Here is a 24,835-nt window from a genome sequence, read left to right as displayed (position 1 = left end):
CTGCTGTTGTTCCTACGCTCTTTTTGATGTGTTTTCTGAGTTCCTGGGGGTCCATTTAGTCTAGAAAAAGTCAAGCAAATCGATTCCGAGACAAAAAAATTTCAGACCAAAAAAAAAGTAAGGCTAACCCCTTTGGATTTTTGGCGAAAATTTCGGCGAGTTTGGAAAGTGCTGCAATCAATTTCGTAGGGGCCTATTCCGACGTAATTTTGCGAGAGAAATCGATTAAGCGCAGTCCCAATGGGCTGCGACCAACGGATCAAAAGTTACGGCCAAAAAACTGACGATTTTCGTCGCCATTTCTCTGCTGTTGTTCCTACGCTCTTTTTGATGTGTTTTCTGAGTTCCTGGGGGTCCATTTAGTCTAGAAAAGGTCAAGCATATCGATTCCGAGACAAAAAAATTTTTTACCAAAAAAAAAGTAAGGCTAACCCCTTTGGATTTTTGGCGAAAATTTTGACGAGTTTGAAAAGTGCTGCAATGAATTTCGTAGGGGCCTATTCCGACGTAATTTTGCGAGAGAAATCGATTAAGCGCAGTCCCAATGGGCTGCGACCAACGGATCAAAAGTTACGGCCAAAAAACTGACGATTTTCGTCGCAATTTCTCTGCTGTTGTTCCTACGCTCTTTTTGATGTGTTTTCTGAGTTCCTGGGGGTCCATTTAGTCTAGAAAAGGTCAAGCAAATCGATTCCGAAACAAAAAAATTTTTGACCAAAAAAAAAGTAAGGCTAACCCCTTTGGATTTTTAGCGAAAATTTCGGCGAGTTTGGAAAGTGCTGCAATCAATTTCGTAGGGGCCTATTCCGACGTAATTGTGCAAGAGAAAACGATTAAGCGCAGTCCCAATGGGCTGCGACCAACGGATCAAAAGTTACGGCCAAAAAACTGACGATTTTCGTCGCCATTTCTCTGCTGTTGTTCCTACGCTCTTTCTGATGTGTTTTCTGAGTTCCTGGGGGTCCATTTAGTCTAGAAAAGGTCAAGCAAATCGATTCCAAGACAAAAAAATTTTTGACCAAAAAAAAAGTAAGGCTAACCCCTTTGGATTTTTAGCGAAAATTTCGACGAGTTTGAAAAGTGCTGCAATCAATTTCGTAGGGGCCTATTCCGACGTAATTTTGCGAGAGAAATCGATTAAGCGCAGTCCCAATGGGCTGCGACCAACGGATCAAAAGTTACGGCCAAAAAACTGACGATCTTCGTCGCAATTTCTCTGCTGTTGTTCCTACGCTCTTTTTGATGTGTTTTCTGAGTTCCTGGGGGTCCATTTAGTCTAGAAAAGGTCAAGCAAATCGATTCCGAAACAAAAAAATTTTTGACCAAAAAAAAAGTAAGGCTAACCCCTTTGGATTTTTGGCGAAAATTTCGGCGAGTTTGGAAAGTGCTGCAATCAATTTCGTAGGGGCCTATTCCGACGTAATTTTGCAAGAGAAAACGATTAAGCGCAGTCCCAATGGGCTGCGACCAACGGATCAAAAGTTACGGCCAAAAAACTGACGATTTTCGTCGCCATTTCTCTGCTGTTGTTTCTACGCTCTTTCTGATGTGTTTTCTGAGTTCCTGGGGGTCCATTTAGTCTAGAAAAGGTCAAGCAAATCGATTCCAAGACAAAAAAATTTTTTACCAAAAAAAAAGTAAGGCTAACCCCTTTGGATTTTTGGCGAAAATTTTGACGAGTTTGAAAAGTGCTGCAATGAATTTCGTAGGGGCCTACTCCGACGTAATTTTGCGAGAGAAATCGATTAAGCGCAGTCCCAATGGGCTGCGACCAACGGATCAAAAGTTACGGCCAAAAAACTGACGATTTTCGTCGCAATTTCTCTGCTGTTGTTCCTACGCTCTTTTTGATGTGTTTTCTGAGTTCCTGGGGGTCCATTTAGTCTAGAAAAGGTCAAGCAAATCGATTCCGAAACAAAAAAATTTTTGACCAAAAAAAAAGTAAGGCTAACCCCTTTGGATTTTTAGCGAAAATTTCGGCGAGTTTGGAAAGTGCTGCAATCAATTTCGTAGGGGCCTATTCCGACGTAATTTTGCAAGAGAAAACGATTAAGCGCAGTCCCAATGGGCTGCGACCAACGGATCAAAAGTTACGGCCAAAAAACTGACGATTTTCGTCGCCATTTCTCTGCTGTTGTTCCTACGCTCTTTCTGATGTGTTTTCTGAGTTCCTGGGGGTCCATTTAGTCTAGAAAAGGTCAAGCAAATCGATTCGGAGACAAAAAAATTTTTGACCAAAAAAAAAGTAAGGCTAACCCCTTTGGATTTTTGGCGAAAATTTCGACGAGTTTGAAAAGTGCTGCAATCAATTTCGTAGGGGCCTATTCCGACGTAATTTTGCGAGAGAAATCGATTAAGCGCAGTCCCAATGGGCTGCGACCAACGGATCAAAAGTTACGGCCAAAAAACTGACGATCTTCGTCGCAATTTCTCTGCTGTTGTTCCTACGCTCTTTTTGATGTGTTTTCTGAGTTCCTGGGGGTCCATTTAGTCTAGAAAAGGTCAAGCAAATCGATTCCGAAACAAAAAAATTTTTGACCAAAAAAAAAGTAAGGCTAACCCCTTTGGATTTTTGGCGAAAATTTCGGCGAGTTTGGAAAGTGCTGCAATCAATTTCGTAGGGGCCTATTCCGACGTAATTTTGCAAGAGAAAACGATTAAGCGCAGTCCCAATGGGCTGCGACCAACGGATCAAAAGTTACGGCCAAAAAACTGACGATTTTCGTCGCCATTTCTCTGCTGTTGTTCCAACGCTCTTTTTGATGTGTTTTCTGAGTTCCTGGGGGTCCATTTGGTCTAGAAAAGGTCAAGCATATCGATTCCGAGACGAAAAAATTTTTGACCAAAAAAAAAGTAAGGCTAACCCCTTTGGATTTTTGGCGAAAATTTCGACGAGTTTGAAAGGTGCTGCAATCAACTTCGTAGGGGCCTATTCCGACGTAATTTTGCGAGAGAAATCGATTAAGCGCAGTCCCAATGGGCTGCGACCAACGGATCAAAAGTTACGGCCAAAAAACTGACGATTTTCGTCGCCATTTCTCTGCTGTTGTTCCTACGCTCTTTTTGATGTGTTTTCTGAGTTCCTGGGGGTCCATTTAGTCTAGAAAAGGTCAAGCATATCGATTCCGAGACAAAAAAATTTTTTACCAAAAAAAAAGTAAGGCTAACCCCTTTGGATTTTTGGCGAAAATTTTGACGAGTTTGAAAAGTGCTGCAATCAATTTCGTAGGGGCCTATTCCGACGTAATTTTGCGAGAGAAATCGATTAAGCGCAGTCCCAATGGGCTGCGACCAACGGATCAAAAGTTACGGCCAAAAAACTGACGATTTTCGTCGCAATTTCTCTGCTGTTGTTCCTACGCTCTTTTTGATGTGTTTTCTGAGTTCCTGGGGGTCCATTTAGTCTAGAAAAGGTCAAGCAAATCGATTCCGAAACAAAAAAATTTTTGACCAAAAAAAAAGTAAGGCTAACCCCTTTGGATTTTTGGCGAAAATTTCGGCGAGTTTGGAAAGTGCTGCAATCAATTTCGTGGGGGACTATTCCGACGTAATTTTGCAAGAGAAAACGATTAAGCGCAGTCCCAATGGGCTGCGACCAACGGATCAAAAGTTACGGCCAAAAAACTGACGATTTTCGTCGCCATTTCTCTGCTGTTGTTCCTACGCTCTTTCTGATGTGTTTTCTGAGTTCCTGGGGGTCCATTTAGTCTAGAAAAGGTCAAGCAAATCGATTCCAAGACAAAAAAATTTTTGACCAAAAAAAAAGTAAGGCTAACCCCTTTGGATTTTTGGCGAAAATTTTGACGAGTTTGAAAAGTGCTGCAATCAATTTCGTAGGGGCCTATTCCGACGTAATTTTGCGAGAGAAATCGATTAAGCGCAGTCTCAATGGGCTGCGACCAACGGATCAAAAGTTACGGCCAAAAAACTGACGATTTTCGTCGCCATTTCTCTGCTGTTGTTCCTACGCTCTTTTTGATGTGTTTTCTGAGTTCCTGGGGGTCCATTTAGTCTAGAAAAGGTCAAGCATATCGATTCCGAGACAAAAAAATTTTTTACCAAAAAAAAAGTAAGGCTAACCCCTTTGGATTTTTGGCGAAAATTTCGACGAGTTTGAAAAGTGCTGCAATCAATTTCGTAGGGGCCTAATCCGACGTAATTTTGCGAGAGAAATCGATTAAGCGCAGTCCCAATGGGCTGCGACCAACGGATCAAAAGTTACGGCCAAAAAACTGACGATTTTCGTCGCCATTTCTCTGCTGTTGTTCCTACGCTCTTTTTGATGTGTTTTCTGAGTTCCTGGGGGTCCATTTAGTCTAGAAAAGGTCAAGCATATCGATTCCGAGACAAAAAAATTTTTTACCAAAAAAAAAGTAAGGCTAACCCCTTTGGATTTTTGGCGAAAATTTCGACGAGTTTGAAAAGTGCTGCAATCAATTTCGTAGGGGCCTAATCCGACGTAATTTTGCGAGAGAAATCGATTAAGCGCAGTCCCAATGGGCTGCGACCAACGGATCAAAAGTTACGGCCAAAAAACTGACGATTTTCGTCGCCATTTCTCTGCTGTTGTTCCTACGCTCTTTTTGATGTGTTTTCTGAGTTCCTGGGGGTCCATTTAGTCTAGAAAAGGTCAAGCAAATCGATTCCAAGACAAAAAAATTTTTGACCAAAAAAAAAGTAAGGCTAACCCCTTTGGATTTTTGGCGAATATTTCGACGAGTTTGAAAAGTGCTGCAATCAATTTCGTAGGGGCCTATTCCGACGTAATTTTGCGAGAGAAATCGATCAAGCGCAGTCCCAATGGGCTGCGACCAACGGATCAAAAGTTACGGCCAAAAAACTGACGATTTTCGTCGCCATTTCTCTGCTGTTGTTCCTACGCTCTTTTTGATGTGTTTTCTGAGTTCCTGGGGGTCCATTTAGTCTAGAAAAGGTCAAGCATATCGATTCCGAGACAAAAAAATTTTTTACCAAAAAAAAAGTAAGGCTAACCCCTTTGGATTTTTGGCGAAAATTTCGACGAGTTTGAAAAGTGCTGCAATCAATTTCGTAGGGGCCTAATCCGACGTAATTTTGCGAGAGAAATCGATTAAGCGCAGTCCCAATGGGCTGCGACCAACGGATCAAAAGTTACGGCCAAAAAACTGACGATTTTCGTCGCCATTTCTCTGCTGTTGTTCCTACGCTCTTTTTGATGTGTTTTCTGAGTTCCTGGGGGTCCATTTAGTCTAGAAAAGGTCAAGCATATCGATTCCGAGACAAAAAAATTTTTTACCAAAAAAAAAGTAAGGCTAACCCCTTTGGATTTTTGGCGAAAATTTTGACGAGTTTGAAAAGTGCTGCAATCAATTTCGTAGGGGCCTATTCCGACGTAATTTTGCGAGAGAAATCGATTAAGCGCAGTCCCAATGGGCTGCGACCAACGGATCAAAAGTTACGGCCAAAAAACTGACGATTTTCGTCGCCATTTCTCTGCTGTTGTTCCTACGCTCTTTTTGATGTGTTTTCTGAGTTCCTGGGGGTCCATTTAGTCTAGAAAAGGTCAAGCAAATCGATTCTGAGACAAAAAAATTTTTGACCAAAAAAAAAGTAAGGCTCACCCCTTTGGATTTTTGGCGAAAATTTCGACGAGTTTGAAAAGTGCTGCAATCAATTTCGTAGGGGCCTAATCCGACGTAATTTTGCGAGAGAATTCGATTAGGCGCAGTCCCAATGGGCTGCGACCAACGGATCAAAAGTTACGGCCAAAAAACTGACGATTTTCGTCTCCATTTCTCTGCTGTTGTTCCTACGCTCTTTTTGATGTGCTTTCTGAGTTCCTGGGGGTCCATTTAGTCTAGAAAAGGTCAAGCAAATCGATTCCAAGACAAAAAATTTTTTGACCAAAAAAAAAGTAAGGCTAACCCCTTTGGATTTTTGGCGAAAATTTCGACGAGTTTGAAAAGTGCTGCAATCAATTTCGTAGGGGCCTATTCCGACGTAATTTTGCGAGAGAAATCGATCAAGCGCAGTCCCAATGGGCTGCGACCAACGGATCAAAAGTTACGGCCAAAAAACTGACGATTTTCGTCGCCATTTCTCTGCTGTTGTTCCTACGCTCTTTCTGATGTGTTTTCTGAGTTCCTGGGGGTCCATTTAGTCTAGAAAAGGTCAAGCATATCGATTCCGAGACAAAAAAATTTTTTACCAAAAAAAAAGTAAGGCTAACCCCTTTGGATTTTTGGCGAAAATTTCGACGAGTTTGAAAAGTGCTGCAATCAATTTCGTAGGGGCCTAATCCGACGTAATTTTGCGAGAGAAATCGATTAAGCGCAGTCCCAATGGGCTGCGACCAACGGATCAAAAGTTACGGCCAAAAAACTGACGATTTTCGTCTCCATTTCTCTGCTGTTGTTCCTACGCTCTTTTTGATGTGCTTTCTGAGTTCCTGGGGGTCCATTTAGTCTAGAAAAGGTCAAGCATATCGATTCCGAGACAAAAAAATTTTTTACCAAAAAAAAAGTAAGGCTAACCCCTTTGGATTTTTGGCGAAAATTTTGACGAGTTTGAAAAGTGCTGCAATCAATTTCGTAGAGGCCTATTCCGACGTAATTTTGCGAGAGAAATCGATTAAGCGCAGTCCCAATGGGCTGCGACCAACGGATCAAAAGTTACGGCCAAAAAACTGACGATTTTCGTCGCCATTTCTCTGCTGTTGTTCCTACGCTCTTTTTGATGTGTTTTCTGAGTTCCTGGGGGTCCATTTAGTCTAGAAAAGGTCAAGCAAATCGATTCCGAGACAAAAAAATTTTTGACCAAAAAAAAAGTAAGGCTCACCCCTTTGGATTTTTGGCGAAAATTTCGACGAGTTTGAAAAGTGCTGCAATCAATTTCGTAGGGGCCTAATCCGACGTAATTTTGCGAGAGAATTCGATTAGGCGCAGTCCCAATGGGCTGCGACCAACGGATCAAAAGTTACGGCCAAAAAACTGACGATTTTCGTCTCCATTTCTCTGCTGTTGTTCCTACGCTCTTTTTGATGTGCTTTCTGAGTTCCTGGGGGTCCATTTAGTCTAGAAAAGGTCAAGCAAATCGATTCCGAGACAAAAAAATTTTTGACCAAAAAAAAAGTAAGGCTAACCCCTTTGGATTTTTGGCGAAAATTTCGACGAGTTTGAAACGTGCTGCAATCAATTTCGTAGGGGCCTATTCCGACGTAATTTTGCGAGAGAAATCGATTAAGCGCAGTCCCAATGGGCTGCGACCAACGGATCAAAAGTTACGGCCAAAAAACTGACGATTTTCGTCGCCATTTCTCTGCTGTTGTTCCTACGCTCTTTTTGATGTGTTTTCTGAGTTCCTGGGGGTCCATTTAGTCTAGAAAAGGTCAAGCAAATCGATTCCGAGACAAAAAAATTTTTGACCAAAAAAAAAGTAAGGCTAACCCCTTTGGATTTTTGGCGAAAATTTCGACGAGTTTGAAAAGTGCTGCAATCAATTTCGTAGGGGCCTAATCCGACGTAATTTTGCGAGAGAAATCGATTAAGCGCAGTCCCAATGGGCTGCGACCAACGGATCAAAAGTTACGGCCAAAAAACTGACGATTTTCGTCTCCATTTCTCGGCTGTTGTTCCTACGCTCTTTTTGATGTGCTTTCTGAGTTCCTGGGGGTCCATTTAGTCTAGAAAAGGTCAAGCAAATCGATTCCGAGACAAAAAGATTTTTGACCAAAAAAAAAGTAAGGCTAACCCCTTTGGATTTTTGGCGAAAATTTCGACGAGTTTGAAAGTGCTGCAATCAATTTCGTAGGGGCCTATTCCGACGTAATTTTGCGAGAGAAATCGATTAAGCGCAGTCCCAATGGGCTGCGACCAACGGATCAAAAGTTACGGCCAAAAAACTGACGATTTTCGTCGCCATTTCTCTGCTGTTGTTCCTACGCTCTTTTTGATGTGTTTTCTGAGTTCCTGGGGGTCCATTTAGTCTAGAAAAGGTCAAGCATATCGATTCCGAGACAAAAAAATTTTTGACCAAAAAAAAAGTAAGGCTAACCCCTATGGATTTTTGGCGAAAATTTCGACGAGTTCGAAAAGTGCTGCAATCAATTTCGTAGGGGCCTATTCCGACGTAATTTTGCGAGAGAAATCGATTAAGCGCAGTCCCAATGGGCTGCGACCAACGGATCAAAAGTTACGGCCAAAAAACTGACGATTTTCGTCGCCATTCCTCTGCTGTTGTTCCTACGCTCTTTTTGATGTGTTTTCTGAGTTCCTGGGGGTCCATTTAGTCTAGAAAAGGTCAAGCAAATCGATTCCGAGACAAAAAAATTTTTGACCAAAAAAAAAGTAAGGCTAACCCCTTTGGATTTTTGGCGAAAATTTCGACGAGTTTGAAAAGTGCTGCAATCAATTTCGTAGGGGCCCATTCCGACGTAATTTTGCGAGAGAAATCGATTAGGCGCAGTCCCAATGGGCTGCGACCAACGGATCAAAAGTTACGGCCAAAAAACTGACGATTTTCGTCGCCATTTCTCTGCTGTTGTTCCTACGCTCTTTTAGATGTGTTTTCTGAGTTCCCGGGGGTCCATTCAGTCTAGGAAAGGTCAAGCAAATCGATTCCAAGACAAAAAAAATTTTGACCAAAAAAAAAGTAAGGCTAACCCCTTTGGATTTTTGGCGAAAATTTCGACGAGTTTGAAAAGTGCTGCAATCAATTTCGTAGGGGCCTATTCCGACGTAATTTTGCGAGAGAAATCGATTAGGCGCAGTCCCAATGGGCTGCGACCAACGGATCGAAAGATACAGCCAAAAAACGAAAGACGTATTTTCTCCATGTTTTCACTGCTAGTCTCTGCGCTGTCATTCCTCTGCTGTTCTTTCTACGCTCTTCTTGATGTGTTTTCTGAGTTTCTGGGAGACCATTTAGTCTAGAAAGGGTTATACTAATCGATTGCGAGAGAAGAGATTTTTAGCTTACACGAACAGCAAGGTTCACTTCTTTGCATTAGTCGTAAAACTTTCGAACATTCAGAAAAATGCTGACAGAAGTTCTCATGTGCGCTCCGTAGAAGTAATTGATTGCGCGCTCTCCGAAGACGCCGCAAATATCAAATTCAAAATTACAGACGAACACCTCCAACGCCGACCGATTTCCTTGATTTTCCAGCCGATGATCGTCCGATCTCTTTGATGTCCCTTTCACGTTTCTGGCCTGCAGCTGGTGCGACGTCGTCATTAATGCTTGTCTGCATTCCTCGCGGCTCGCGGTTCAATAAGTCTGGAAAGAATCATCTGAAACAACTCTGAGTCGAAAGTCTCCATCTCGAGAGCAAAGCGTGTGGAGTAGAATGGATCCACAAAGTGTTTCCAATAAATTGTAGATCGACTCTTTTGCTCCCAGAAGAGCAAATAGAACGAATTGCCAACATTTCGTTTATTTTATCGAGCAACTTTGAGCGTTTCTGTCAAAAAAACTAGTACTACTTCATCAAGGTAGTCTTAGCCCCTGAAATAAGTCCCTTAATCCACTACAAAATGCAAACAATCTCATCATCTTTATTAGCAGCAACAATACAATTCAACAGTCAATAATCATTCCTCAAGTTCGTCATCACTACTCTTTCTCCATGTACGCCCACACTCATTCAACTACCTTCGCGGCTACATATCTTTCCCTATTTACACATTATCACTGTTTAAACATTTCGGGAATCAGCCTCATTCACCCCCTCATCAACCAATCATTTATTAAAGTTTCATTCGTCACTCACATCGTATACGCATCCTACCTCCACGTCCATCGCACCAGCTTACACATTCGTTATTTCCTACCGTTAATTTATGCCAACTGTTTTTTCTAAAAGTATCTTCTTTATTCTAAACAAACGTAACATACAGATCGAAATTCAATGCAGTTATTATTGTATACATCAATTAATCGTCCAACTAATATCAAGTGTCAGAAACGAATCTCCACGTTTTAAGTATAACGTCGGTAGGAGTCGGCAGCTTTTCACTGCGTTGTCTTCCATTCAATTCGTCGGATGGCGCCAGCTCACTGCAAAGCATTCGTCCAAGCTTCCACCGATGACCTAGGCAATGGCGTAAACGACCACGACGAAGGTGTTGGACCGCTATTTCTGAAATTCAAGTGTATAATTATTGGATAAGTTACGCTGCTTAGTTTAAATTAAAAATCATGCGGCTGAGCGCATTCCTGTTCACCAAAGTCGGAGACTTGACTATAAAATACTCAAACTTACCGGAGAAATACATCAAGGACACAATCGAAAAGGTACACCTAACCTCTTCCCTAATCTTTTAGACTAATTTCTAACGAACCAATTCAAACATCATATCTCTGCAATATTATGCTGTAAAGTATACAAACTAATTACACCTTTTCGAGTACTACCAAATATCATCGTACTGCGTAGTGTAGGTAGAGGAGTGCGCTACACTGTTTTACCATTGAAGATTGCTTGTATCGCTGCTAATAGCTATTCATACTAGAAAGAAAATAATGTTGTCAATCTTCGCGTAGGTTTACTATCGAACGCCGCGTGAAGTACAGTATTTGAATCGTACGATAAAGCGTAAGAACTTTCGCTTTACGACAAATCGCCCGTGGTCTGGCCTAGCTGAACTTGAGAATTCGCCACACAAATACAGAAAGAAGGTATTCGTTGAACCTTTGAAAGAGTGGAATTTCTTCAGAGGTGACCGGGTAAGTTACCATATTTTAATTTAAATTGGTGCCCTTAATTTTGACCAAGCCATTTTAATGACCATAAATATTTGTCCAGGTCCAATTATTAGTTGGGAAGGATAAAGGAAAGCAAGGAATAGTCACACAAGTGATACAGGAGCGAAACTGGGTTATCGTCGAAGGGCTTAATACACATTTGAAACGACTCGGAAAGGAGAAGGACTTCCCAGGAACAATCGTACAGAGCGAAGCCCCTCTTTTAGTTACAACAGACGTAGGTCTGGTCGACCCTAGTGATCTGTAAGTAGATTCTGCATAAGAAAGTACTTTAGTATGCTTATAATAGTCGAGGGTGTCGGTAACAAACTTGTATGAATTTTAATTGCAGAGAGGTTTGCGATGTGGAATGGCGGTATAGGCCAGATGGCCAAAGAGTTCGGGTATCATGTCGAACTGGACGCATTATCCCAATTCCACACAAGAGCGAAGAAACTGTGGATTACAAGAGACCGAATATGTACAAAGCAAAGTCGAAAGATACACCAGCGAGCACTGTTAAAGAAGTTACTTTTTTGGTACGAACTATTTCTTGAATTATCCAGTCTAATCTGTTTCTTAATGTAACCGTATCTTTCCCAAATCTATTGAGATAAATGTTCAACTATGGCTGTATTAAATCTTTGATTTTTCTTTTCTACCGACAGCCCGAACTCAAGACCTTCGAAATGGACGTGATGGATAAAATGGGTATCAAAGAAGATCGCACGCGAAAGCCCGTCTTCTGGTATTAAATAATATTTTTATCGTCAACTTGTAAAATATATCTAGTGATTGAGAAAGAAAAAAACTTGTGAACAATTACATATAATATAAAATCTGTGTACGATGTTGACTGTAAGATATAAAATTTAGTTATTTCATGCACAAACATGTCGTCGGTTTCTTATTCTGTTTCCTTTTTTTCCATATTGCAATATTGTTTATTGTTGTTACGGATAGCTACAAATGATAACCTGCACTAAACCATGAAATTTCAGAATAATACATACATGTAACGTAACACATAGCAGAACAGTAACTTAAATTGGATTAGCTGATAATAGTAGGTAATTGATTCTTATATTTGAATAAACAATTATTAGCCAAATGCCGAAACACATCGCCACACAGAATATCACAGCACGATTTTTTTTTTCCACAAATACAAATCCGAAAAGAACCATTGATTTTGAATTTAAATATTCCAATATCAATAATATAATAATATTTTTTCTTATATTAATAATAATATTTTGTTATTTTACCAAATTTTCTTTTTTTCGACGCTCTTTTATATTACTCGTTATTTCAACCAAATACTTATATATCTCAGTCACTAATGTATTTACAATAGTTATTGTTACTGACAAACGGATGAAACGAGTTATTCATACACTCAGAATAAACAATAACTACCCAATAATTGTATATATATCCATACGTCAGCACTTGTGACAATCGCAAGTGTCGCATACAGGAATAACAGTATTAATATTATGCAAATTACATATCATGCATCATTCATGACCCAGAGACAAAGGCGCACGAGTTTTTTTAAAACCCTCACATCAATTCTCCGTCCGTTGTGCTTCGTACCTCACTCGATTCCACAAAAAAATTTTAATTCGCAAGACGGTTTTACCATAAAGCGAAAATTCATGTAATAAAATATGGACACACTTTCCGTGTTCCTCGAATATATATTAGGATAGTAGAAAATGATGAGTAAAAAAATATGTCGCTAATATGTATAACGGCTTTGATTTACAATTTACATTAAAAAAAAAAAAAAAAAAAACAACCGGTAACCGTACGCATTATATTTAAAATCTTCGATCGCCTCGTGTATTTATTTCAATTAAACCTGTATTATTTTCAGTTGCCGTATTTATTATTATTATAAACACTCCGAGAAAAATTTTTCTTTTCCTTCATGTTGCTCTCTCTCTCTTTCTCTTTCTCGTTTGCATACCCTTTTTATACGACGATAATTATTATTGCACTGCCAGCACTATATCGCTATAAATTCTGTTAACAATATGTTTAAGTATAACAAAACAAAAGCTAATTATAATATGTAATATAATGAATTAATCGCTATTCCGCGTTTGGAAAGTTTAACCGATAACAGGTATACGGTATGATATTGTTGTTTTATTACTATGGTCTACAATTATCATTAATATTGTTATCGTAGTTATTGATGGTCTGGTTATTCCTATTATCATTCAACTACTAAGCTAAATTTCGCAGCAACACATCGAACTCTGTATTTATTATGGAATTTTCTATCGTAAAAATATATAAAATATCTCCCCCGGTCTAATTTCGTAAACAATTATTAATATTATTATTACTGTTGTTGTTATTATTATTATTATTATAGGTGTATTATTAAATTCGTTGTAATATTGAATAGTAGAATGACGATTACACGAGTTAGAAAAATAACATCACGACTGGAGGAAAATCCTGCCACACCGTAGAAATAGAGATTTGAATTATAATTTGTTTACGCAAAATGAGAGAAAAAAAAATACCCGTTAGATCAATGTTCAAAACTCTACGGTTGGTAAAGACTCAGAATGAACTGTACATCCATCGACAAATCACATTTATATTTACATCGCTTGGAGAGCGAATTAGAAAGAGGAGGAATAAGAAAAGAAAAGAAAAGATGCAAACACAAACCCCTTTCGTCGAGATTCGTAAATATTTCTACCCTAGGATATCTGTTATTCCCTATTTTTTTTTTTTTTTTCTTCTTCTTCTCATCTCCCCGACCTTTAATATCTACGATGAAGATTTGGTGGCAGGATGCCTGACTAGGAGGCTGACTTCGCCGTCGTGTAGCTTCTTCATTAGTGACCATGCTTCTATCCTCGACATTCTTGTAACGTCGTGTCCGTTCACCTCGAGCATTTGATCGCCTGCCCTAAGGGCGCCGGTTTTTTCAGCAGCTCCACCTGTCGTGCGGATAAAAACGGTTTAGAAAAATAACGGGGGGAAAATTAAATGAAACAACCTTAACGCAAGGGGATAAGTGACGCCTACCGGCGAATATCTTCTTCACTATCAACGGCTTGTCACCCAGAGGACTGTCTCTGCCACCTTCTAAACTGAAACCTAGACCAGCCCCATCCTTGAAGATGGCAACAGTCGCCGGTGGACCCCAAGCAGTCTGCTCGTCCGAAGAACCGTTCAGTTCTGACCCTGAAATCGAACGAAAGACGCGTTAATAAGGCAAACGTGTGTTCGAGGAGGCGATTTAAGGATGTATCTGCTGGCTATATATTCCCAAGCAAAAGTTAGTCTCGGTGACAATATTGAACGATTTATGATTGGATAAAAAATTGGAAAAACATTAAATTTGATGAATAATAATGTCCAAAAGTTGTTAATAAAATGTTGAAAAAATTTTCAGGAATGTTTATTTTTTGGCATATAGCCAGTACATCCTTGAAGTTTGTACAATTATACAATAACAACCCTACCTTCGACGATGGTCTCGACGCTCTCTGTCCTGGACTTCAATCTACCCCCGAAGTCTTCTCTGGCCCTGGAAACGACGAGGACAACTTCTGACCGTGGTTGTTTCAGAACAGCGAGACTTTCGCGGTGAGTGAGACCCTTGGTGCTGCGTCCGTTGATGCTGAGTATCCTGTCGCCCCGTTGCAGCCGTCCATCCTTATCAGCGATCGAGTGAGCGAGAACGCGATGCACCGTGATCTCCTTCGTCTCGCAGTCGACGCCGCCAGCCAGGGCGATCCCGACGCTACCAGCTGGGTTCTCCTTGTGATAAAGAACCACGATAACGTCGTGTGAGCCACGGGCCTCCTCGAGAGTCGCCTCTTCGACAAGCTGAGCGAGTTCCTGCTGGGAAATAAGACTCGTGCTGCTGGCCAGTGAGCTTATGCTTCCGAACTGTTCGCTCGCGGCTGAATACCTCTCGGTATCAATGTCACCGGTGCTGCTGTCCAGGCTCGAAAAACGCCCGTGGAAATTGCTGCCATGGATCGGTGGCTGCTGGTTCAATCCCTGAGAAGAAGCGCCGACGGTCCCCAGCTGAGCCTCGGACTTCTCCAGAGCCTTCTTCATGTCCGTGACGCTGGCGCTCCTTCGCCCCATGCTTCGAGGGGTCGGAATCCTTGAGGCTACCTTCGGCAATTCGTCCTCCGCAACCCGTTCAACGACCTTGGTCGGTATCTTCGAGGCGAAGCCCTTCTCCTTGCTCCAGGACCTACTCGGTGTTCCCGACGTCGTTGCAGCGTCCTCCACCTTTCCGTCGAGGATCTCCTCCAGGCTCATTTGACTCCGCGATCTACCGAAGGAGCGATCCTCGATATGGATCGCCGTGCGAGATCTACCCCGAGTTGAAAGAACGGTTAGTAGATCGCTCTGCGAGTCAGGACCGCTCTTTTCGATCACCATACTCGACCTCGAACGCGGTTTCGAGCTTTCGAGGTCCGATTCGATTACCGGGATGACCTGAGCCTTCTCCTCGGCAATAGCTAGGGATGACCTTCGCCGCGGTGTTCTGACCTGCACCTCGATCTCCGCCCTCTTCTTCTCCACGGTCATCGACTGATCGTTGTCGTCGACCTTCTTCTCCTGCACCCGGGAGTTCACCACAGTCTTAACCTCCGACCTGATCCACTTCCTCATCTCGTTCGACGGCTCCGGAAGCTCGGAACCTCCGGTCAACTGCGAGTCCTCCTCGGCGGTCACCTCTATGTAGGCAATTTTAACATCCCCGGTGACGACACAGCCTCGGTTTTCCTGGGGGGTCGACTTCGAGGCTACCGAAGTGGCCGCATCCTCGTCGTCGGAAAACTTGCGCTGTATAAGCTGCGGCGAGCCGTTCAGATCACCGCCACTTCTGCACCTCGCACTAGCCAAAATGTTCTTCCTATTTATCGCCTCGACGCTCTGCGGCTTGAGGACTCGACGCGACAAAGACTCGGCCGAGGCCTGAGAACCCGAGGTAAGAGTCGACGAGCTGCTGCAATTGGTGTCGGTGCTGCTGGACCGTTTCAGAGCAAGATGCTGCAGCCCGTTTCTCGAGTACATCCCGGACTGCTGCGGAGACCGTGGGTCAGGACTGCTGCTGCTGGAGGACGAGCGTTCCGAGTGTGATCCTTGGCTGTAGGAGGAAGGCCTTGTCAGGAACTGGGAACGCTCGAGGGTGGCTGCCCGTTGCTCGGACCGGACGTGGAGATAGTTTGTCGACGTCGTCGTCGTCTCATTGGAGAGGTAGGATCGCTCGGAGGATAAGGTCGATCTCTCGGACGGGACCGGAGACACAGGGGGACTGAAGCCCCTGGAGATGCTGCTCTGGGAGCTGCTCACCGCTGAGTCGTTGTCGGAGTCGTCGTAGTCCGTTCTGGCCTTCCGAAGATTGGCTCTGGACCGCGGCGACCGATCAGACGACGAGTATTCGAAGCTGAAGTCGCTCCTCGTTGGGCTGCAAATCGACTCCAGACTCTTCGGGGCCTCCGTGGCTAAAGCCGATGTTGTAGACGAGGAGTTTTTCCCCGCAGTCAGGGTCCCCGAGGTTCCGTAAACCGCCAGACTCTTCCGCTTGAACGCGGGCGAGTACTTCGGCAGGTTTTGTGGCTCCGGCATTTTGAACGACGACATCTTTCCAGAGACACTAACTGTGCTTATGCTGCTCGATATTGAACTCTGGGATCCCCATTTGTCATGCAGGTTTGATCTGGGCAGCTGAAAAGCGAGGGTAAGATATTGAGATCAGGGATTTGGTGCTGAAGGTTGAAGTAGACTAATCGAATAGTCAACTCGAAAATGGTGTTGTATAGAAACCGCAAAATATTCATATAGAAATCCCATGGCTTACCTGTTGCAGAATGATCGAGTCCCTGGACTTGATTTCCGGCAAGTCTTGAACGATCGGTTGAGAAACAGGGAGCGCTTCCTTCTCCGGAATAACGAGGCCCCTCAGTTTCCGAATTCCTTTTCTGCGCTGTTCAATAAGCTGGTTTAAGCTGGTCCTCCTCATCTCATCGGTTGGTCTCTTGAACGTGGAGGCCAGAGAGTTGGTCCTGGATATTTGCGGGCTAGGAGGTAATTCGCTGAGAGATTGGGATCGGGAATGGAGGTTGGCCGAGCCACCGGAGAAGCTTGTAGCCCTGGTCAAGGTCGTGGATGAGGACGTAACCGGGGAGGCAGCGAGTCCTTCGGACGATTTCGGGCCCTGGAAAACGCTCGGCGATTCCGGAGCGCCGGAGGACAAAACGGACTTCAATTCCAAGGAGGATGAGTGGCGCAAGGAATGGTTCGATTTCGGATTCGGTCCCGGCGGCGTGTCTTCCGGGATCTTCTTCGCGACTACTGCGAAGCCGGGGGCGGTTTTGACCCCCGGTGAACCGGGTGGCGAGGTGAGAGGAAGGCTGGGAGGAACCGCGTCGTACTTTTCGTTCGGCGAGGGTATCGAGAGGTCGAAAGAACTCCGAGTCCGTTCGGAGAACGCGTTGTTGTTCTCCCTCGGCGAGCTCCTCGCATCATCGGCGAAGACGTCTTCGGACGATTTATACTTCGAAAGCCGTCTCGAGCTGGGACGGATGGTCGACGTCGTCGTCGGGGTGGTCGTTGAAACGGCGATGTTCGGGAAAAGCGGAGCCTCCAGACTACTCTGGGACGAAAACATGGCGATCTTGTCCCTGACAGATTTCTCCGATTTGTCGTCCTGGCGCCAGAGGTCACCGTTCAAAGAAAACTTGCGCGAAGAAGATGGCTGCTGTTGCTGACTTCCGCGTGAAAGATCTTTTCCAACCAAAGGTGACGACGTCGGGAAACCGTCGACCTTCGGTGGTCTGGAAGTTGGCAACGGAGGCGGTCCGGTTTCCGTGATAAATTCCGGTACCTGAACAGTCTTCGCTTCCGTAGCACCCTTGGAAGCTTTGATCGTGATGATTTTTTCCGAAATGATATTTTTCTCGGTATTAGAACCGTTTAAGAAAGAGTAAGAATCGTCCATGGAAGTCTGAGCGGTGATTTTCCTCGTTATCTTACTATCCTGAGGAATAGCCGGGACTTCCGACGAGGAAGTGAAGATCACCGCGGGTGAATGCGAGCTCTGCACGCTGCTTCTGAGGCTGAAAACGCGACTATCCTGAAGAAGGATCGTCTTCTCCTCGCAGTTGATGTCGTTAGATGAGGAGGAGGCGCTGGACGATGAGACGGTTTTCTTCTTGTCGTTGGAAGTGGGCAGCTTGAAGGTTTCGCTGTTGGAGAATACCTCGATGTCCCCAGTCCCAGTGAGGAGTTGCTCACCGTTTGACGAAACCAGGGTCGACGACACCCTCGACCCGGCTACGAACTGGTACTGCTGCTGATGCTGGTGCTGCTGCTGAGCAGAGCTGAACTCTTGGTAGGTGGCAGGGAACTCATCCCCGTCGGGTGGTAGGCGTTGCCCGCCTCCGCAGCTCTCCATTCTACCATTTACCGGGCCTAAAAGAAACACACAAAACGCGTCAAAGGTTGTACATTACATATAGAATATATGTTAGAAAATCACGGCCAGAACTAGTTTACACCACTGTGTATATATAGATAATAAAATAATATATAGTAGTTGGCACTATGACCTTATGTGTATACATATATGGAAATTAACCCACGCCTGCACAAACACCATTCGAACGAACGGTGTTTCGCTGCATGCTTTCTTCCAGCTACGCGTAAAGGTCATTCCAGATATGTAATAAGTATTCCGCACGTATATATGTATACGACTAACCGTAGCACCTAGTTTCCAATTCAATTTCACGCCCGAAGCTACCCGGTATCACAACGCGGAAGGAATTTTTTTCCCTCTCCAAATTCTTACTCAATTCCGCATGCGGATCATCATCTGTATACAACAATTACGCCACCGATTTAATTATACCTATTTTCTCCGTTGTGCAAACATCATGATATATATATACAATCACACACACACACACACACGCACACTTGGTTAACCTCAGGGATCAATTATTCGTCACAGGTATTACCGACAATCTGTGTGAATGGATGTCGAAGTTGCGAATTGCGGGTAAATTCAATTGCATCGTGGATGCATATACATATATCGGAATTTTCTCAACCGGGACTATCAAACCGTCCAGGCGTGATGCAGCATGCCGAGTATATCGACCAGGAGGTATATAATTCACCAGTCCGTACAGTGATTGATAAAACTAAAGCAGAGGTGTACATAATATATACATATATATATACATATATAAGGTAGTATGTGCGTCGAAGTTGAACGATAAAAATTCGCGCGTGCGGCTCGTGCGGACATAATAATGTACGTATATGCATACATCCGTGTGTGTTTTACCAGTTTAACGTCGCGTAATCTACACACACACACGTACATGCTACGCTATGCATGCTATTGCAATCCCACATATACATATCACGACATAATAATAATAATATATTAGCGAGAGAAATTTGGTACATTTCATAATCAATATCATGCAAATTATTCGCCTCCTCAAATTAGGTATTGCAGGTATATACGCCGACGCATAATTGTACAAAATAATCGTTCAATTAGCAAGTTTAGGAGGAGGGGAATCAATAATAGAAATTTCATTGCACGGAACCGTAACGGCGAACGAGATAGTGAAATAATATGTAATAGGAGTGTAACGCCTCCGATTGTTTCGCCCTAATTTAAATATCGCCTCATCGACCAAAAGTCAATTCGATGTGCGTACCACCCTGGCCTCACTGTTGCACTCAGCCTGTCGCGAGAACTCAAGGATTTCAACATTCTAGTGCGCTTATAAGCTGATAATATTCTATATTTGCATGTGTATCGTTATCCAATATATGGAACGTTGACTCGATGTGTGTAATCCCTGTGTTGACACTCACGATTTAACTCGTGCACGTTGGTCGAAATAGTTTTCAGGTCAATTCACACTCTGAGTATGATCAGAAAATGGTAAGGAGAAAAAGTAATCTTCCAAGTGACGAATGATTCATGCGGTAATTAATCGTAATACAGAAGAATCATGATTCTTGACAATTAATTGTGATTACATCGAGGATTTCCAGCCACATTTATGCGATATTCCGAGATTATTGTTGATGCTTGAGGAAAGCAAAGCGTTAACCACGATCCGAAAAATGTTATGATATAATATCGTTTCTCGTGTAATGTGATCATAGCTATAATAAGCTGTCAGATCAGTAAGTAGAAAAGTGTTCGAATAGATCGGTGAACGAGAGAGACTTTATATGTATAGAGACATGTAGAAGATAATAGATATTTGCGGGAACTGAGACACTGAGAAAATATTGAGTAGTCGTGTTAAATGATTCACACTGTTCGACGTCGTCCTTGTTGAAAACCTTCGTGTATAATACATGTTGTATCGCAGGAATATACACACCTCGAAATAAGGACAAAGAGACAAAAGCTGTCGTCTTTGTTGCACGCCTCGTATAATGCCAATAGATTAAGTGGAAGTAAAGAGCTTATCTGACGCGGAGTCGTTTGCTCCGATCGACATGGTGATAATAAATAATGCCAGCCATTTACCATACATTTCGTAGAACGATTGTCTTTAGGAAATACGCGTATGCAACTCCACGGTCTGCAGCTGAATAACAACGAAAAATCATTTTCATTTTCTTTTTTTCTTTTTTTTTTTTTACCTTACAGTGTCAATGGCAATTCAAACTCGAACGTCCGTCAACGGGATCCAAATTCTCGTTGCATTTGACTCATCCACTGCATTCACTTTGCATTCAGCGAGTATTTGTAGCTATAGACATACACCACACATCGTCAATAGCCTGTATAGAAATGAATATCAACCGCGTAAAGAAGATGACTGCAGACGATGATGATGTCACGGTAAGATGTGAAGATAAAAACAGCTGGCTTCTTCTTGGTTCACTTTTAAATTTAACCTACGTTCAATAGCTCGTTTTCACTCTTGTCCATTTTCGTCTATCACCAGTACCGAGAACCAAGCTAAACGACTCGCTTTAGCGAGAGACTGCGGCGATACTAACCGGCAGTCGACGAGGACGTCAGTCGGTGGCTCCAGTTCCGATGCACATAAGTGCCAGGGCAGGGGAAGCCCCAGTAGAAAGAAGGGATATGAGCTCAGAACACGAGCCTCGGTTAGTCGACGCGAAAATATACATACACACTTAAACGTATGTGAACTAGTCGCTTAAGCACCACGCCACATGGCACAGGATGCTACCCAAGCCGTCTCACATGGCGCAGGATCGTCATGCGTGTAGGGGTGACTGGAGTTTGCTCCTGGATCAAAATGGTAGAAAAATGTTAGATCCAACGTCCCTTGGACTCCTTAGCTATGAGACTTGGGTGAGTGTGTATGTGTGTGTATCAATCGTCAGAATAAAGTCTAAATTACACGGTGTATGGCATTACAGTAACCCAATACGATGTACACGCTGCAGCTGAGGATGAAGAGGGAAGAGATAGAGGTTTCAATATTTCGTAAATATCTTGCGCCAGACTAGGTATCGAGGATTTTTATTACACCTCGGGGCCTCTATGCGGCGATATTTCGTGCATTATTATACCGTTGGAATACACTGTATATACCTACCTACCCGCATACTGTAAAGTCAGTGTATACACGACACGGCGGTATTTAATTGCTTCTGAATCTTGGTTATATCTGAGAAAAAGAAACTCCAAGATGCTCGTTCTCAATTTCAGGTATACCGTGAGGTTGAATATACAACGAACTCTCAACGTATGCATGGTCCACCCACGAGACACGCGTGTATCCAGTACATCCAGGAACCAATGCTTGTGTCTCTTATATCGCCCTGCATCCCATTAACGTTATATCCTACATTTAAACGGATCTATAGACGATGTGGATGTATTAATTAAGGCTGAGTCGAGTCTGACTCCTCCTCCTTCGCTTCGCGATCTTCACTCGATTATTCCAGAGGAATGGGCAGTGCTCTGTTCACATATACCTGCGTACACATTCGTGCATGGATTACGATTAATACGTGAATGTGTAATACCTGTACAACGCAGTCTTGCCCGCAGTTGCCGGTTTTCGTATTACGAAATCGTGCATGTGTCAACCGGCTGTGTGTTCTGATTCACGATGGGTTGCGTCAGGCCCAAAGAGGCCTCGCGTATAACGAACCCCCACCCCGGTTTCAACGTGTCGCGAAGCCTTAATACAATCCTCGATAAGCAACAGCTGCGGAATTCCAAATTTGCAGCTATCGCGAAAGACGCGATTCGCCATTTCTCTCTCATTTTATCAGAAAATGTCTTCATGACGTCATAGCCTGGTTTTCGGCGCCATTTTATCACCACATAACCTAAGTTTGTGAAAATATGACAAATCGGCAACACAAGATGACAGAAAAAAATTATATTATCCTACACGATGCAGCGATTCAGACTTGTATGAATCCCGAGGTGATTCAGGAGCGAACATTACATGCACCATGCAGCATCAAAGCTTTTATTTTATTATATCCTGCAGCAAGCGGGATGCGTCATGTCTGCAGTAGGTAATAAGCTGGCTGGAAATTTGATAATGAAATAAATATGAAAGGGGAGGTGAATAATGGGAGAAAAAAATCCCGGAGAGAGACAGACGGCGACCGTAAGACCCAGAGGGAATGAATGGCCGATGAGTATACCTACTCAGGATGCTTTCTCACTTTCCGCGCGCTTTCCGACGGCTTCGAGTATTGGGTGTCCGAGATATTGCGCCTACTGTGTCACCGAGCACTTTGAGCCCTGTGGCTTAAAAATTGTGAGAGCTAATAACAGCCAAGCTAGACCGTATCGTCTGTACACCTGCGGTCTTCCCGACGCGGCCGCAGGATCGGTAATTCTTGAATACCATGGATACCACACTCACCTTATTTATGTACATACAAGCCGTTCAAGGTCTAAGAATTACCAAAAATAATCGATCAATCGAGTATAATCGATTAATTCAGACTCGATTAATCGATGCATCGATTATTTTTAGGCAGTGTTGCCAGATCAGGGGTTTTCCCTTAGATTTAGGGAGTTTTGAAGCGTCTAGGGGAAAATTTAGGGGAAAAGAATCTTCAGGGGTTTTTTTCAGGGTGTTTTATTTTGATTTTATAAGCAGTGAAATCACGCATTGCCTTATTAGTTAAAATGGATTTTTTATCAGAAATAATATCATTCTAGAGAAATTTATGAATTTGTTATTTATCAATGCGGCAATACCTCGACCGCATTTGTTTGGCCTTGTCTCGGCCATCTGCGCTCAGCGCAAAACATGTGTAATATATTCATAATGCCATCCATATCCGCCATTTTATTATGAAAAAATCTTAGGGAAAATCTAGGGGATTTTTATTTCCAATTTAGGGGGATTTAGGGGCAAATGTTGGCAGACTTGGAAGGAAGTTGATTGAGCTATCTGGCAACACTGTTTTTAGGTTACGTTAGTAGCCGTCGACAGTCATTTCGAGCATGTATGGCATCTCCGTGCAACCGAAGCAACAAAGTTTACATGCAGGGTCGAAACAGCTGACGAAACGACTCGATCCTCCTCCGGAACGCGAACTAAACTCCAAACGGAAGTCTGACCAAGCCTTTCTCCCTATAACGTATCCATTATGCCATGCCGCTATCTCTTGCAGGTAATGTTAATACTCCTTTTACACAATGGATGGGTATACCATATGCACGATTGCGAACGCTGGACGCGTTGCGAATCACTATACGTAGTGGAGCCCGAAAAACGGCTACTCGACACACTTTGGAAGAACAACGCCGAATCGTAAGAGAAACTCAATGTCGTTCCATCAAGATTCAGGAAACTCCAAATAAGTTTCAACCCTTTCAGTCACATTTTTTTAAACTTAATATTTTAGCCTGAATCTTGTTAGTCGGGGAATTTTGGCGGCGGTGATCACAAATCTGAAGTCAGAATTTGATAATTTCTGAATCCAAAATGGCGAACCCAATATGGCGGACGTAAATCGGTAAGAGCTGTAAAAATTCTATGATTCTGGCCAAACCTTCTGAAGTCAGAATTTTATAATTTCTGAATTCAAAACGGTGGATGTAAAATGGAAAAAACTATAAAAATTCGATTATTTTGGCTAAAACTGGTGATTATTGGGGTCGCTGATCACGAATCTGAAGTCAGAATTACTAAATAAACCGTGATAAGGTTATCCCACTGTGACTGAAAGGGTTAAATCATCAGCAAAACCTCGTATCATCGCACCAATTGCTACTGGTCATCGAACCGAGTTTTAAACCAGTTTGAGAAACATCCCCGAACCATTTCGATTCGCTCGACAAGCCTTATGACGTCATACAGGAATTGCACTCTTTGGAATAAAACAAAAGACCGTAAAATGCGTATAACATTATACTATACATATGCATACACAAGGAAAGCATGGGAGACAGGAATCTACTCGTGTAGAGGCGTTATATATTCTTAGGAGCAGGAGTCATAACATCGCGCGAGGATCGACGTGTTACAAACACAGAAACTGACGTAGGACACCTACCCATATATATATATATATATATATATATATATATAACATATATATATATATATATATAATATATAATATATATAATAAAATATATGTATATGTATATACCTATAATACAGCGAGCCGTGAGAATGCGGAAACATTATGTGTCTCCGCGCGAATTCGCACTCTATTATACCTCACGTATACCGCATACGTACACTCCCACAGATATTGCAGGTAAAAAGTCAGTGAAAATACGCACCATGCAGCGCATGTCTGTAATAGACATATATAGGGCGTTCCGGGCTAAATCGGACGGTTCGAAAAATTGTGATTTTTGATTTCCTTAATTTATTGATATTTTCTAATACCCCTCAGAAGAGCCTTTCTGGTAAATTTTGCGATTTTTTTAATAACTTGTTGAAAAAATTTTAAATTTTGAAAAAAAATCGAAAGATACACTCACTTTCAAAAACACGATTTAAAACTTGAAACTCAAAAATTTCAATGGAAACTACAATGAATATTTTTGTTGTATATTTTTCTGTAAAGCTCATTTAAAAAATAAATAATTTAAAAAAAAGAA

General features: G+C 42.6%; 2 protein-coding genes across 2 annotated transcripts in view; one reads left to right on the top strand and one right to left on the bottom strand.

The window, feature by feature from the left end:
• Window positions 1-10,091: 10,091 nt before the first annotated feature.
• LOC124414740 (probable 39S ribosomal protein L24, mitochondrial) lies at window positions 10,092-11,614 on the top strand. Its single transcript, XM_046895782.1, has 5 exons — window positions 10,092-10,272; window positions 10,522-10,704; window positions 10,784-10,986; window positions 11,075-11,261; window positions 11,391-11,614. The coding sequence occupies exons 1-5, from the start codon at window positions 10,177-10,179 to the stop codon at window positions 11,475-11,477; spliced, it is 756 nt and encodes a 251-aa protein (XP_046751738.1). The 5' UTR covers window positions 10,092-10,176; the 3' UTR covers window positions 11,478-11,614.
• Window positions 11,615-13,078: 1,464 nt separating this feature from the next.
• LOC124414508 overlaps window positions 13,079-24,835 on the bottom strand; it is a 31,870-nt gene continuing 20,113 nt past the window's right edge. Inside the window, exons 6-9 of the mRNA XM_046895463.1 lie at window positions 16,583-18,195; window positions 14,220-16,449; window positions 13,780-13,938; window positions 13,079-13,691 (exon numbers count right to left, since the gene is read on the bottom strand). Coding sequence (XP_046751419.1) covers window positions 13,519-13,691; window positions 13,780-13,938; window positions 14,220-16,449; window positions 16,583-18,195 — 4,175 coding nt within the window. The 3' untranslated portion in view covers window positions 13,079-13,518. The remainder of the gene's footprint in view (window positions 13,692-13,779; window positions 13,939-14,219; window positions 16,450-16,582; window positions 18,196-24,835) is intronic.

The sequence above is a fragment of the Diprion similis genome, chromosome 14 (assembly GCF_021155765.1).
Source record: "Diprion similis isolate iyDipSimi1 chromosome 14, iyDipSimi1.1, whole genome shotgun sequence".
In the NCBI taxonomy this organism is placed as follows: Eukaryota; Metazoa; Arthropoda; class Insecta; order Hymenoptera; family Diprionidae; genus Diprion; species Diprion similis.
The sequence above is the reverse complement of the archived record's forward strand: the minus strand, read 5'-3'. Positions and strand labels throughout refer to the sequence as shown.